The sequence below is a fragment of the Anabrus simplex genome, chromosome 1 (assembly GCF_040414725.1).
Source record: "Anabrus simplex isolate iqAnaSimp1 chromosome 1, ASM4041472v1, whole genome shotgun sequence".
Classification (NCBI taxonomy): domain Eukaryota; kingdom Metazoa; phylum Arthropoda; class Insecta; order Orthoptera; family Tettigoniidae; genus Anabrus; species Anabrus simplex.
In genome coordinates this window covers 1,329,864,608-1,329,881,322 of record NC_090265.1, presented here as the reverse complement: position 1 = coordinate 1,329,881,322, position 16,715 = coordinate 1,329,864,608, and the positions used below count along the sequence as shown (strand labels likewise).

General features: G+C 36.1%; 1 protein-coding gene across 5 annotated transcripts in view; it reads left to right on the top strand.

The window, feature by feature from the left end:
- LOC136858309 (cytosolic carboxypeptidase-like protein 5) overlaps positions 1–16,715 on the top strand; it is a 376,851-nt gene that overhangs the window by 312,906 nt on the left and 47,230 nt on the right. For all 5 annotated transcript variants that reach the window (XM_067137753.2, XM_067137752.2, XM_067137756.2 and 2 more), the window contains one exon: positions 16,188–16,326. In XM_067137753.2, coding sequence (XP_066993854.2) covers positions 16,188–16,326 — 139 coding nt within the window. The remainder of the gene's footprint in view (positions 1–16,187; positions 16,327–16,715) is intronic.

The window sequence follows — 16,715 nt, the reverse complement described above, 5'->3', positions numbered from 1 at the left end:
GCTAATCTTCAGTGAACATCACATTCACAATTTAAGTTCATCGTAAGTTATGATCTTCATTTCTGTGTTGACGTTTAACCAATAATGTAGAGTTTGAGGGATGGAGTCAAAACTGGTCTTCTTATAATTGAATAAATTGTAATGTGTTGAATGATGGAACATCCCTCAAACTCTACATTATTATTTAAGTTCATAACGTAGTCAATGCAATTGAACCTTTTACACACCCACGTACATTGTGTTACATTGGGGACAGTTCCACATCACAGTTTACACTTTAAATAAGTTCCTTGCACCAAATGCATACTAAATCACGCGTTAAAATAGAGTAGATTCCAAACGTGTAGTTACTTAATTCGGTAATGATTGAACACAAAATTGTGGTTACTTGATGAGTTTCACTTTTAACTGATGAGTTCTGGGAGTTCATATGCAACAAGAAACTCATGTTTTCTCTTAACAACAGGCAGATTCTCCACATACTTCCAAACGCATTATTCGTAGTCATATATTTAACTTCACTCTACCATCAGGTACTTGAACGAATGTGTCCCATGTAAAATAGAAACTTAAAATCCTAGTTTTAGCCATAGTATCTTGTTTTTAACAGTTAAGTAGTGCAATTTTGTGTTTCATCCCGAACATCAAATTAACATAACCAGAAGGAAAGACAGCAAGGTAGCGAAAGAGGGCAAAATTAGGAACAAAATTGGTGAGTGAGTTAAAACACAATATCACTTTCCATAAACTAGTTTTAACATTGTTTTACACAGTAATCAGTTCACTCATGGCCACAGCACTCCACTAACTAAACTAAGTAATAACTAGAAAAAAAATTGAAACAAATTCAAAACAGATAAGATACAATTAAGCAAATACTTTCAATTACAGTGTGCATAAGCAGGAGGACTACTCACAATACATTAGAATAGACTTTCCTTGACGGACGATAGATGGGCTAGAGAGTGCAACACGCAGCGCCACGTGATAACACGACTCCTCATACATGGGTTTCACCACAAGATATGCGTAAACCAGAAGTTCCATGAACCAGATGAAGATTGTAAGTGCACTTTGTGTGGACAGAAGTGTAGTAGATATCACATCATAACATGCACGAAAAGAACCAGAACAATTACAGACTATAGCAAAGACTGAAATGTGAAATGTAATTAATGCTCAAACTTGAGTATACATTTCTCTATTAATAACACATAAAGTACAACAGATATCGTAATTCCCACACACGTACAGGCATTAACAGAATATCCAGTTATACCTTCACCATAACATAGAGATACATTAGCTGAATGGGTGAGGAGATTACCTGAAATATAGAACACAAACCCAAAAAATGCAAGTCCACCTAGCATAGTCCAAGCGAGCACTGGAAATAGATCAAAACACATGACCCTATCATAGCCCAAGGAACCAGGATTACAGTGAAAAAATCTAGAATGTTAGAGGTGCAGAACTACGAATCATGATCTTAATAATTTTTAAAATCTTATAACTTCATGACCATAAGCTTTTAATAAATTTCCAACTTATTTTGGTCCAACACTTCATATACACACCACACACAACCTGACTAGACAAGAATGAAGATTAGAAACAGTTACACCAAATAGCCGGTGACACACCAAAAGAGAGGTTTTAAGAAAATTACAAATCTATGGCTAACAGGTAATATTTATTCAGGCTAGGACAACCATGAAAAACACTGCTGGAGACCTCTATACTTTACAAGATAATGGGTACGGATTAGTTTACCATCAACAACAGATAGATCAAATGATACCAAGCCAAGAATAGCATAAGTATGAAAAAATAAACTTGCTACAAGATCACCATTAACACCATGGAAGGACGGGACAGAAATAGATTTAGAAGGGAAATCTCAGTGGGGTAAACCCAACTGAAGTCACATAACCCTCCACCTACACAGAATCACCCAAAATACATTCCTCAAAGGCACATCCGATTAAATTAAAGAAAGGCGATAGAATACACCTCAAACCAGATGACCAACAGGAAATTAGGAGCAATGACCCACACAACATAATCCACCGGTTGTCCATTAGGATCTCTGCGTAATCCAGTCTAGAAATAAGTGGCATCCCAGATCCACCCGGTTGCTCACCAGCTAAGCAGGTACCTCCTCCTAACCCACAGGAGACCAGGTAAATAAAATATAAGTGGTACAAAATGAGGCAGGATGATAGAAAATACTCGATAGAACAATGAAGAAGGAAGGAACACCCCAGAAGACCCCATAATCAATTAGTAGGGTGACTTCAGTACTGTTTGGGAAATACTAGATAATCCCATACTTATCTAGCAAAACCACAGAACAGTAAGATGACAAGTCAACAATAACCACAGATAATAAAGGTTCCACTGAGGAAAAGGGCCATCGACTGGCAGGTTAATCTTAAATGAACTTTACAGTATTACAAATTAAATACATGATGACATCAGTTCAATAGGTTATGCAGGAGAACAGAAATGAAGAAACGATAACACTCAAAAACCAACAAGATACATTCGACAAGACAAGGTTATTCCACCAGAGTTGTAGACCCATGTGAACTAAATGGCCAAATCTACTGGGGCACAGAGGTAAACTTAAAGGCTATACACACCCCTACCAAATTGCCATAACCACCCCATTACCAACACAACAAAACCATAATGACTACTAAGAGACACGTGTCAACCCATAAGGGATTAAAGGATCACACCATCCTCAACAGCATGCCAAGGAGCCATTATGCCACCCTATTTTATTCCAAACCAAACCCATGGTACTGTAACAACATCACCAAACACAAGACCAGAACCATACCATCACGGTTTAAAAGGAGATGCACTCCTCAGGTTAAGGACCCATACCTATTTTACATAACCCCACAACAATAAATAGATAAGGTAGGACTCCTCTGACACCTGCTACCTTTCCACTTATTAAGCCATGTGAATGAATTTTCACCAAATTAATAAAATAGTACAAAATATCATAACCCCCTAGATACATTTTAGATGCTCAGTTTTACTCTCAGTTCATCCTCGACTTTAAAATTCTTAGGTTTCTGTTTCGTCTTCTCTTCCTTGTTAGTATAGTGTATGTTTATGAAATGTTAAAAGTATTATTGTAATCTCCTAGATGTTTAGTTTTTAATCTTATTCTTATATCCTCAGTAGGAAAATGTATCTTACGCTTTGTATGTATTAGATTTTGTATGTTACGTGATACATTTAAAGTGGCAGTTAGTTACAGCCAAAGGGACCTCTGGTCCTACTTGTAATTAACTTTAAATAAATATATTTATATTTCTATTAAACACTTGTGCAATAAGAGTTCTAAAAATAAACAAGAACTATGTATTGTAAGATAGGAAACTTAAAAGGGTCCACCTTTTCAATACAAAATTGTTATAGTTTATTACAACATATATTTACATTTGGAACTAGTTTCGACGCTGTTTGGCGTCATCTTCAGCCAAAATGTGGGAAATAGGCTAGTATGTAGACATTTATATTACACAAGGCGTTATATTAAACAATACACATCTTGCAAGGAGATAAAAACAGGGACAAATATAGAAACAAATGAATCGTTGAGAAAGCAAAAGTTATACATATTAAAAATAACCTTAACCACACATCTTGTAGTGCGAAAATATTCGCCTTGAATGATTCCTGAATACAAAACGCATGCGCACACATTTCTGAAGAGCCAGCAGGCAGGAAAAAGTAAAGTGTAACCTTAAGAGTTCTTCTGAGAAGAGTTCATCATTTTTTCTGTGTTCCGACTAACTATTGAAGTTTCCCTTGAGTTCCTGATAAATACACACAACAGGAAATTCTCCTTCACTCTCAACAATAGCTATAAAGACCAACGGTAAATTTCATTTTAAATATTGTGCAGAGACATGAAGGCATGATCTTGAACATGATATAACTTCTTCATTTAACCCAATTTTTTACACAAGGTGTTACATTCAACAATACACATCTTACGAGGAGATAAAAACAGGGACGAATATAGAAACAAATGAATCGTTGAGAAAGCAAAAGTTATACATATTAAAAATAACCTTAACCACACATCTTGCAGTGCGAAAATATTTGCCTTGAATGATTCCTGAATACAAAACGCACGCGTACACACTTCTGAAGAGCCAGCAGGCAGGAAAAAGTAAGGTGAAACCTTAAGAGTTCTTCTGAGAAGAGTTCATCATTTTCTTTATGTTCGGACTAACTAATGAAGTCTCTCTTGAGTTCCTGATAAACATACACAACAGGAAAAACTCCTTCACTCTCAACAATAGCTATAAAGACCAACAGTAAATTGTATTTTAAATACTGTGCAGAGACGTGAAAGCATGATCTTGAACATGATATAACTTCTTCATTTAATCACCTTTGAAAGCCTCTCTCTATATTACGTAGCTTCATTAACACCACCCTTCTGTAGATGCACAAAATAATCTTGTAATCTTCACAGGTCCGGTATTCAGCTCGACGAGAATATAAAATTGGCATTAAGGAATTCGTTTTTGAGAGTTTGGAGGTTGACTGTGCCAGTATTTGTGGTGTATTGTTGCAGCGTTACGTGTAGGGTGGGGGCAGGTTTCTATGATGTTTATTGCGGGACATAAGGCGGTAAAGCTATGGCGCGAGATGAAGAGGAGCAGGGCGTGTTGGATAGTTTAGGTCTGGGGAGCGGCCATTGTTGGATTAGGGGGGGGGGAGAGGGAAGGAGCGGTAGGGGAGGAGGAGTGGAAGGAGGGGAAATATGGAGGGTGATGTGGTGAAAGTGTGTGGCGTGACAAAGTATTATGCATAATGTGAAAGACAGATCTGTTTTTCGGGATATTCATGTTTTTGAAAAATTCAATGAGAAAGTCGAATAGGATCTTTGGTTTCTCTGAGATATCATTTAAGTTTAGGTTGGGATTGAAATATTGGTCTAAATGAATATAGATGTTTTCAGTGACGTCTAGGAAAGAACCTTTGTTTAGAATATCTAATACTTCAAGATCTTGATTTATTTCAGTAAAGTTGTGCTTAAATTCTTTTATATGTAGGCCGACCGCGGAAAAACGGTTGTGTTTTATGGCATTGACATGTTCTGCATATCTGATTTTAAAGCTGCGTCCTGTTTGCCCTAGGTAAGAACTTTTGCAGTCTTGGCAAGAAAACCTATATACACCTGATTTAGAAAAAGGACTACTTTTATTTATTGATGAAGAGTTGTGTAGGATCTCTGTGCTTCTATTGTTAGTACGAAAGGCTATTTTAACGTTGTGTTCTTTAAGAACGTTAGTGACGTTGTAAATTTCTTTATTGAAGGTAAATGTGGAAAACGTGGCAGTGCTAGTATTGTCTTTTATTAGGGTGGTTTTTGGGCGGTGTCTGAATTTATTGATTATTCTTTCAATAAAGGACTCATTATATCCATTAAATTTTGCTATAGAGCGAATGGTGTTCAATTCTTTATTTAAGTTTTTTCTTGACATCGGAATTTTGAATGCTCGTTCTACTAAGCTATTATATGTAGCCGCTTTGTATGTTTGGGGGTGTAGTGAGTCATTTCTTATAGTAGTGGCCGTTTGAGTGGGTTTTCTATAGATACTATATGTGAACGAAGAGGGGTGCCTATTGATTGTTAGGTCTAGGAAGTTGATGGAGTTGTTTATCTCTGATTCTAAGGTAAATTTAATGTCATGATCAATGGTATTAAGGTTTTTGAGGGTGGAAGGTGCGTCTATGGAGCGTTCATCTAGGATTATAAATGTGTCATCTACGTACCTCGCCCAGAATTGGATATTAGTAAATTTGATGTTATTGTCGATGGCGGTGTGCTCTAGGAAATCAAGGTAGATCTCTGCTAAAATTCCTGAGGCTGGTGAACCCATAGCCAAACCATCTTGTTTGTAAATGATCTTATCGAATGTGAAATAGTTATTGTTAATTAGTAATCTTAATATGGTCATAAAGTCTTGAACTTCTAGTTTACTTAGTTGATTGTTAGCAAGTAAGTTCTTTTCGATGATCGGGAATAATGAGTTGGTTTTTATACTGGGATACATGTTGACTATATCAAAGGAGTGCATTGAATGATATGGTTGAAGCTTGAAACTGTTTAGTTTGTTCACTAATTCTACAGTGTTCCTGATGGATTTATTTGATGAGAATTTATAATGTTTATTAAGAAATTGTTGGATAAATTGAGATAATTTATATAAGGGGCTTGGTCTGTAGTTTATTATGGGTCGAATAGGGACACCGGTTTTGTGGATTTTGGGTAGTGCTTTAGCTGTTGGTAGGCCTGGGTTCATAGTAATTAACTTTTGTTTTTCTTGCTCAGTGAGGAGAAAAGATGTGCTCTTTAGAATTTGTTTCAATTGCCTTTGAATGATTGTGTTGGGTCCTTCTTAACTATCGAAAAGGAGTCAGTATCTAAGAAATTTTTTGTTTTTTGAATGTAATCTGTTTTATCCATAATGACTGTTGTGTTGCCTTTGTCGGCCTTTGTAATGATGAGTTGGTTGTCTTTGACTTTCTTTTTAAGATTGAGAATTTGTTTTCTTTCAGTAAGGGAATCTTTGTTGATTTTGGTGATAGGGGTCGCAGTGCGATTTTTGAGAAAAAACTTTTGTTTAATTGTTTTTTTACGTCCATTCTGAGTTTGTCTTGTAGTTCATATGGCATTTTGCTGATAGCAACTTCTGATTCAATTACGAGTTTGGAGGCTGTAAGGGCCGAGTTGAAACAGGGCCAGTTGTGCTTTGGACCTTTCGAAAGAATTCTTATATCGTCCTCATCTAAGTTGGTGGTGGAAAGATTAATTACTGGTGGGTGGAATTGTTGTAGAGTGTCATTAGCGAGTTTAGGCTTGCTGTTATGTTTTGGAGGGGAGTTGCTGTGTTTTACCTTATTTTTAAGTGCTTCAAGTTTTTTTTGGCTGAAGATGACGCCAAACAGCTCGAAACTAGTTCCAAATGTAAATATATGTTGTAATAAACTATAACAATTTTGTATTGAAAAGGTGGACCCTTTTAAGTTTCCTATCTTCCATTCTCAGTTCAATGCGGACAAAAATGAAATTCTTAGATTTAAATGTATTGTAACGAAAAAAAAAAAGTATTGTAACACCCTATGCAATCTACAACTCAAATAGAACAACACACTACAACAATAGGTTATTAATTTAGAAGCAAATAACCAGTCAAATAATGCTTTCAGCAGAGCACAGAACTAAATCCTACATGAGAACGACAACCACAACAGAAAGTAACACATTAACCACCTTTACAAGAAATGGATAACAAGTATAAAATTTCAAGGATAACAGGATAGATTAATATAACTTCAAGTTTAGAAAATTGGGGAAGCGGTTGAAACTAGTAATAGGTTCCTTTTAAGGATGTACATTGTATGACAAGTTAATAAGTATTTTTAAGATGAAGGCATTAATACCATTCACAATTGAGAAGCTCATACAACCGATAAATAGAAATGGAAACACAGTAAAAGACTCAAGGTCCATGCACTAGACAAACAGGTTACCTTTCCAGTCTCCAATCGATAGCACTTCACAATAACAAACATCACCCCAAAACAGATAACACAGAAACCAGTTCAGATCACTACCTCCACAAATAGCAACCCACGGTAGCAATATGCACTCGCTTCCCCACAACCAGGACGGGCCTGCATTCACACGGCAGCAATCGAGCTATAGTTTCAATAATAGCCAATAGATCCAAGTAATAACTAGCAAGGGCTGATACAAGGTTCCATACTTCACCACGATAAGCAGTTAATGACATTCAGCAAGAAATAATTTTACCAGATTAAATAATTAAATGCCAGAATACTACTGGAAGACAAAGATTATCAAAACCATATACTCTACACATCATTTATGACCACTAAAATGGTGCGCACCTACCCATAGCTAATGATTTAGGAGAAATAATCACTGGTATGAAAACAGAACTAGTTAGGCCTTAATTTGGTAACAATTTAATAGATCCCAAGAGAGCATGTAGAACGAATACACCAACCACACAGAACTATTAAAATTAAAAGATAGGGTCTCAGACCCTAAGGCAATGGCGGGCAGTCAAGCGTTACCGTATACTTTGATGCAATATGTTTATCCACTAAATTTTGACGCGCCATAAATAAGCAGATAGTTAAGTAAAGTTATCCACAAGGTTCACACACCAAGTCCAACATGTTAGGATACATAATTCAGGGTAGATGATTATAAAATAAAAACCTTTATCCGGCGAGATTCTATACACCCACAAGCACATAAACGAGCTTCCTATAACAGCCTAATTTTTCGTGCTTTTAACACTCCAGTGTCTAAAAAAGATTTAAATAATGAATTAAATACCATCCGTACTATTGCAAAATTAAATGGCTTTAACAACTCTTTCATAAACCATATTATTAACAAATTCAAACACTGCTCCAAAACCACATTAACAAAAGATAAAACCAAACCCACAGCATTTTCCACCTTTACTTTCTCCCAAAACACTAATAACTAACATTCTTAAAAAACATAACACGAAAATATCTTTCAGAACCACTAACAGAAATCTTGACTTATTGCACAACTCTAACTCAATTAATAAATCTAATGTTTTTTCTAAATCTGGAGTATAAAGATTCCAATGCAATAACTGTAGCTCTTCGTCTATTGGACAGACAGGATGTAACTTTAATTATCAGATACTCTGAACACATGAATGCCATAAAATACAACAGATTTTCTGCAATAGGACAACACATACAAGATTCTGATCATAATTTCACCAGTATTGATAAAGACTTAAAATTATTAACAGTGGCCCCTAAACACTACTGAAAATTGTTTTATTCATCTTGACCACTACTTCAACCCCAGTTTAAATTTAAATGGCATTTCTGAAGACCCTAATATTTTATTCGACTTCCTTATCCACTTCATCAAAAATGCTAATTTTACAAACCCAAATTCATTATTCCAGACCTTATGTAGTTCCTACCATCAATTTCCACTTTTTATAACCCATCCTCCGAATCCACCTTAAACTACTTCACTTCCTCATTTACTTCCCTTTTCTTCCCTTTATTTATTTCTCTTTTATTTTTCTACCTCAACCTTTTCTTTCCTTATTAGGCATACATTCTTTTTTCCACTCTCCTAATTAATTCATATTTTCTAACATCTCTAATGATTTTGACCACTCTAACTTTCAAATTTATACATTACACTATTCTAAGATTGAACTTCAATCAATCAATCAATCAATCAATCAATCAATGTCACTATTGATCTGCATTTAGGGCATTCGCCCAGGTGGCAGATTCCCTATCTATTGTTTTCCTAGCCTTTTCTTAAATGATCGCAAATAAATTGGAAAATTATTGAACATTTCCCTTGGTAGGTTATTCCAATCCCTAACTCCCCTTCCTATAAACGAATATTTGCCGTAATTTGTCCTCTTGAATTCCAACTATTCAGTACTTTTATTTTCACTTGTTACATGATCATAACACCTTTGTTGTTTTATGAACTGTAAATTTTCAATACGGACAAAAAAATGAGATTTATAACATGTAACATACCACTTAATCGAGCAGTTTGTCTCCTTTCTCCCAAGTCTTCCCAGCCCAAACTTTGCAACATTTTTGTAACACTACTCTTTTGTCAGAAATTACCCAGAACAAATCGAGCTGCTTTTCTTTGGATTTTTTCCAGTTCTTGAATCAAGTAATTCTGGTGAGGGTCCCATACACTGGAACCATACTCTAGTTGGGGTCTTACCAGAGACTTATATGCCCTCTCCTTTACATCCTTACTACAACCCCTAAATACCCTCATAAGCATGTGCAGAGATCTGTACCCTTTATTAACAATCATATTTATGTGATTACCCCAATGAAGGTCTTTTCTTATATTAACACCTAGATACTTACAGTGATCCCCAAAAGGAACTTTCACCCCATCAACGCAGTAATTAAAACTGAGGGGACTTTTCCAATTTGTGAAAGTCACAACTAGACTTTTAACCCCGTTATCATCATACCATTGCTCACCGTCCATCTCACAACACTATTGAGGTCACCCTGCAGCCGCCCACAATCTTGTAAGTTATTTATTACTCTGTACAGAATAACATCATCTGTAAACAGCCTTATCTCTGATTCCACTTCTTTACACATATCATTGATATATATATAAGAAAACATAAAGGTCCAATAATACTGCCTTGAGGAATTCCGCTCTTCATTATTACAGGGTCAAATAAAGCTTTGCCTACTCTAATTCTCTGAGTTCTGTTTTCTAGAAACATAGCCACCCATTCAGTCACTCTTTTTTCTAGTCCAATAGCACTCATTTTTGCCAGTAGTCTTCCATGATCTACCCTATCAAATGCCTTAGATAGGTCAATCGCAATACAGTCCATTTGGCCTCCTGAACCCAGGATATCTGCTATATCTTGCTGAAATCCTACAAGCTGAGCTTCAGTGGAATAACCTTTCAAGATATAACACGCTGCGTCATTTATGCTACTCAACTTTTTAGTATGTTTTCTCTTCTCAATTGTTTTCTATGTCATGTGTTTCAGTAACTTCATTAATCTAACTTACGTAACTTTTGGAAGCACAATGCCGATCTACTCTTCAAGAACTTGCTTCGTACTTCAAGTACATTTTTGATCTTCGACTTGTACATAAATTTTGGTTCTATCACACGCAATGCTAATTTCTAAAATTATAGAGTGCCTCATAAACTTCAACTGAACTCTTCAAGAACTTACTCTGTACTTTTAAATATGTATTTGACGTATTTGATCTACGACTTCTTCATTATATTTGAATCTATTGATACGCAGCGCTAATCTCTAAAATTATATAGTGCCTCGTAAACTGCAACTGAACTCATCAAGTACTTACTTCGTACTACATTTAAGTGCGTATTTGATTCTTCTTCACACACAGTTCTCTCTAACGTATATGTCTTAATAACGTATTTGATCTACGACTTCTTCATAGACATGCATTACTGATACTTAAAATTATACAGTGCCTCATAAACTACAACTAAAAATACGTATTTGACTTTAGACTTTCACATAACTTTGAAATCTCAACGTACCAATTTAAACTGTGTACTATTAATTGTAATATATTGTAATAACATCTTGTCAACCTACTAATGTACCTCCCCAACACCAATTTAAAGTGTGTACTATTAATTGTAATTGTATTGTAAATACTGTAATAGCAACACTATACTGTAATATATTGTAATAACGTTTTGTTAACCTACTAATTTACCTCTCCAATACCAATTAAACTGTGTACTATCAGCTGTAAATAACGAAGGAGAAAATAAATGAGAGGTAAAAATCCCCTCCCGTCCCCTCCCTCCTCTACAAGTCGTCCACACCCCCCTGCAACCTACTCCCACAACCCACCAAACCCCCACAAATCTCCCAGCCAGAGAGAAGGCATCACCTTCTGAGTGGCCCGCCCCTCTCCCCCATCAAGGAGGGGAATGAAAACCTCTCAGTTGGAATTGGCCTCCATGGTATGCACTAGCCATGCATCTTGGTGGATGTGCTATTTACCAACTGATGAGCCCAACTTAGCACACTGGGACGAAACACTGGCAATCAGGAATAAGTTAGCTGGAAAATTTATAATGTCCAATAACAGACCAACTATATTGGTATTATAAATTTACTCATTCAGAACGAATATTTCAGGTTCCCTACGGGAATCAACATCTTTCTCATAAGTGGTATGTTCTGAGCTGTCAGAGGAGTGATGGTGTGGAATGACATTAGTAGACGGATAAATTGGAGTGGTGTCTTTAAAGGTAGGAAGGATCACAATATGAAAATAAAGCTGGAGTTTAAGAGGACAAATTTTGTCAAATATTCGTTTGTAGGGAGGGTAGTTAGAGATTGGAATAACCAAGGGAGATGTTCAATAAATTTCCAATTTCTTTGCAGTCATTTAAGAAAAGGCTAGAAAAATAGCAGAAGGGAATCTGTTGCCTGGGCGACTGCCCTAAATGCAGATCAGTAGTGAGTGATTGATTGATTGATTGATTGATTGATTGATTGATTGATTGATTGATTGATTGATTGATTGATTGATTGATTGATTGATTGATTGATTGATTGATTGATTGATTGATTGAAGGTCAATCTTAGAATAGTGTAATGTATAAATTTGAAAGTTAGAGTGGTCAAAATCATTAGAGATGTCAGTAGTGATTGATTGCTTTCCTTGACTTCGTGAGGCAGTAGTAGAGATTTAAAAATGTTGGAGTAGAATTTAGTCATCCAGAGCCTCTTTTTTGGTCCATTGTGTATCAGAAACTCATTAAATATACCATTAAAGCCAGCAGCTTTACTTGGTCTGACATCTTTGATAGTAATATCTACTTTTTGATGTGTGAACTGTTCTTAGTAGATTGAGTGCTTTTGAATAGTGTCTTTCTGTTGTTTGAGTAATTGCTTTACTTGGAATGTATGACCCTTTTCATGAGCAGGTTTTTGGGATACACAGACAGTGTGATTTTCAACTTTATTACTGTGGCAATCTCCATCTGTCACTTCTACAGTGCTGTACCACTTCTGTCGAAAAGATGCATCCGTGTTGTATAAGAAGGCGTCAACTGCTTAAAAATCACCACTGGATACTGCTCATAAAGTGCCTTGTTAATTTCATTCCAGCCAGGGATATACTTTTTTTAGTAGGGCTCTTGGGACATTTTTCATAGCGACTGAGATTATCAAACCAGTGAAACATTTGTACTTGGATGGTATAGGTGAAATGAATCGGACATGGTTAAGGTTTATGATTAAATGATCCCCTTACCGCACGGCCAACTCACCATTTCAATCTATATATATATAAAATAAGAGTTTTTGACTGTACATTGCTCAGAATTTTAAAAGAATGGTATTTCTGTATCGGTCATGTGCACAGTAACAAGGAAATGCAATTTTTAATTTTCACTCATGTGTATGAATGTATGTACGTATGGGCATCATGTGAAAATGATCCCAGTGCAGGAGGCAAGACATAAGCGCATTAGGCAATGCAGGAAGGGTCATGCAAGAAAATCGTCTCAAGAACACAACATTCAAGATGTGTTTAACAGGCTTTTGTTAAGTTCTGACCTGGTAATAACAAGTGCTTCAAGAAGATTAATGCATGGGAGGCACTGATGGTGATTGGAAAGCTCTCTCAGACACATCATAGCCCTTTGCAGTGATGATTCCACAATATTCTCAAGAATACCCGCAACATCCCTTTTACCGTGGACCGAAGTGATGCTTCCAGGATGCAAGCTCACAGGCAAATGCTGGGGCTGTACCTTAATTAAGGCCACACCGCTTCCTCTTTACTTGTAATTAATCTCATAATGGAACCATATTGATATATTAAAATGATAAAATTGTATTTACAACCACCTATTCAATACATTACAATATACTCATTGGATTATATGAAGTATCTTAAATAATGGGACATGTTTCGTTCAGCATAGCAAACATCAGCCATTAATGCACAAAGACTATGTCAGGGCCCTGAGTTTAAAAATGATTACATACATATTCATGAGTTTGCTTCACGCAGCCAACGCAAGTGGACACCTCATACCAGCTCCAGGGATTCCAAACTCCAGTACGCACCATAATCTGCTCTCTTTCACCTAAGGATTGCTAGAACTCCCCCTATGTTCAAGATTGTCGTTAATTTATTAGGAGTCGACTATTTGGTGTTCCACGTCACACACAGTTTCCTAGTCTTATTGCTAGCACGTGCATATTGACCGGCTTAACTTGAACTCTCGTGGTATCAAAATTGTGTCTCTCCTATGGAATTCACAACTATTGGTGTTCACGTCATACTTAAACCTTAGTCTGTATTGCTGTTATGTGCCTTTTGACTGGTTCAACTTGGACACGCAATGATTCAACGAACCCTATTTCAACTCTTGTTTTTAATTAATTTGAAGCAATTCCAATTTCACAATTTTAAATTTAATCCACGCTTCATGCATTGATGTATATTTTAATGTCCACAACGCCTATTGTCATACTTTAACAACCCCATGATTGTTTATTGTTTAATGCATTTCACAATAAATACTTATTTTTAATTTGCACCAATTTTGTTACAATCTCAAGTCTATTGTTCATATTGTGTTGATCGTTGATGATCATTCTTTTATTACTACACGGTTACCCTCTTGATATGAGGATGCTATTTTGATCATTTTTTAAACTCAGGGCCCTGACCTAGTCTTTGTGCATTAATGGCTGATGATGTTTGCTATACCGAACAAAACATGTCCCATTATTTAAGATACTTCATGATTATACTACAATCCAGTGAATATATTGTAATGTATTGAATAGGTGATTGTAAATAAAAATTAATTTTAATGTAAGACCAATTGTAAAAATAAAAAATAAAAATATATGTGTGTATAAATGTACAGAAAGAAAAGAAAGTAGGAAGGAGGTATAAATGTAATAAAAACATTATTTTTTCTCCATTCTTTATTGAGTATTGATGTGTACTAATCTATTTTTGACACCGAACACATCCTTTATCAATTTGCTTCTTTAGTTGCATATTAATTCAAGCAAGTGATTTCAAAGGTAAGCTCTTTAAATAGACTTGTGTACATGAGTTTTAGGCTCGTCAGTGAATAAATTATTTTCATAAAACTATCTAATTCCACGAACCTACTACGCTGGCGTAGCAGGGGGAGAGGTGATATGCCCACGTGGCGCGTCCCAGGTGGCGTATAGGGGGGTACTAACCGACTTGCCGGCGGACTTGAGGGAAATAAAATACTTCTCGCGGACCAAACACACAACCCCTGTGGGTGGAGAACGCAGCGAAGAATTCACCCATGGTATCCCCTGCCTGTCGTAAGGGGCGACTTAGGGATGATCAAATTAGAACCATGAAAATACTTGTGATTAGTACTACCATGGGGGGAACACTATGGGTCGCTTTTACTTGCGCGTAGTACCACTATGTTCAGTACCAAATAGGTTTGTGATTAGTAGCAAATGAGAGCGCGACGCTTTTACAGTACCTGTGATTAGTAGCACACTATGAGCCACACCATGGGATGGCGGAACCCATGGTTCTGGCTTGCTTATGATTAGTACCCACTGTATGAGAAACGCCATGGGATAGTACGAGTCCCTGTGGTTAGTACACTTATGTGATGAACACCATAGGTTTGCGTTGCCTGTAAATGGCGCCGCAATGTGCGAAACACGAAGGTCTGTAATACATGTGCGAATTTCATTACCTGTGAGTAGTACCATAATGTGTGGAATACTGCGAGTCTACGCTATTGATTAGTACCACAACATGACAGATACCATGGTTCTACTTTTCTAGTGATAAGTACCATTGTGAGAGGCCACTGACTTGGATTTTGGACCCCTTTCGACTACAAGTATCATCGATTCAGTATTGTGCTATAGAAGCAGTCCCTTGGTCAGTAATACTATTGTGCTACGCCCGCTTCTGTGCATGTGAGACACTGTGGGTTAGTTCCACTGATCGTTCTAAATTCATATCCATCCATCCATCCATTCATACTTCGTCGTCATGTTTTGAATTGTGATCATTGGATGTTTTGGGGCTTTTAATTTGCCATTTCATTTCATCTCATTTCGTACCATTAGGGGCCGATGACCTAGATGTTAGTCACCTTTAAACAACAAAAATCATTATCATCAAAACTATCTACAGTAATTTAATTAACAAAGTTTTAATCCACCTACTCAATACTATACAGTAATTGTAATGCCTATATATACATTACAATGTATTAGGGGACTAGTTTTGATCCTGTTGAAATACATAGTATTGAGTAGGTAGGTTAAAACTTTGTTAATTAAATTATATGTACTCTTAATTCAATACGGAACCAATAATGAAATTCATAACCTTGGATAAAACTATCTATCAAAAATGGTCATCTGTGATTATTGTGATTTTTTTTGCAATGTTTGTGTGTAATCTCCTTTTACTTCCAACGGGTTTTTTTTCTATCAGTGTATGTTCTTGCTTGATCTGTTCTTAATTGTGCTTGATATCTGACTTAAATTCTGTTCTAGGCATCTTTATGTATGGAAATCATTTTGAGAACATAGCAGATGGTGTTGAATGTATGCTGCTGCCAAAAATTATGTCACTCAACAATCCAAACTTCCATTTTACGGCATGTAACTTCACAGAAAGGAATATGTACCTTAGGTAATGATATTTTTATGACATATGTAAACTTGTTAGGGTTTGAGAATTTGTTAAAATGTTTTTGTGAGTGTTCACAAGTAAGGTGGTGGTTTTATTTATCGTATGGCTTTCAGTGCCAAGAGTCTCCGAGGACATGTTTTTAATATCAGTATGAAATTTTCTGAGCTATTAGTCTTGTGGACAATTGTTAAGAGCCTATATTTTTTGGTGAAATAAAACTGTTGATTTTGGTGTTAAAACTAACACTGTTTATGTAGGTATTTCATGAAATAAATTGTCATACCGATCAATGTTTCTTGTGAAATCCTCCTCATAGTTTGGGCTAAATCTAACTAATTTTGTGTTAATAGGTTTTAAAGAGAACTCTTATAATATATGCTTGTTATTAA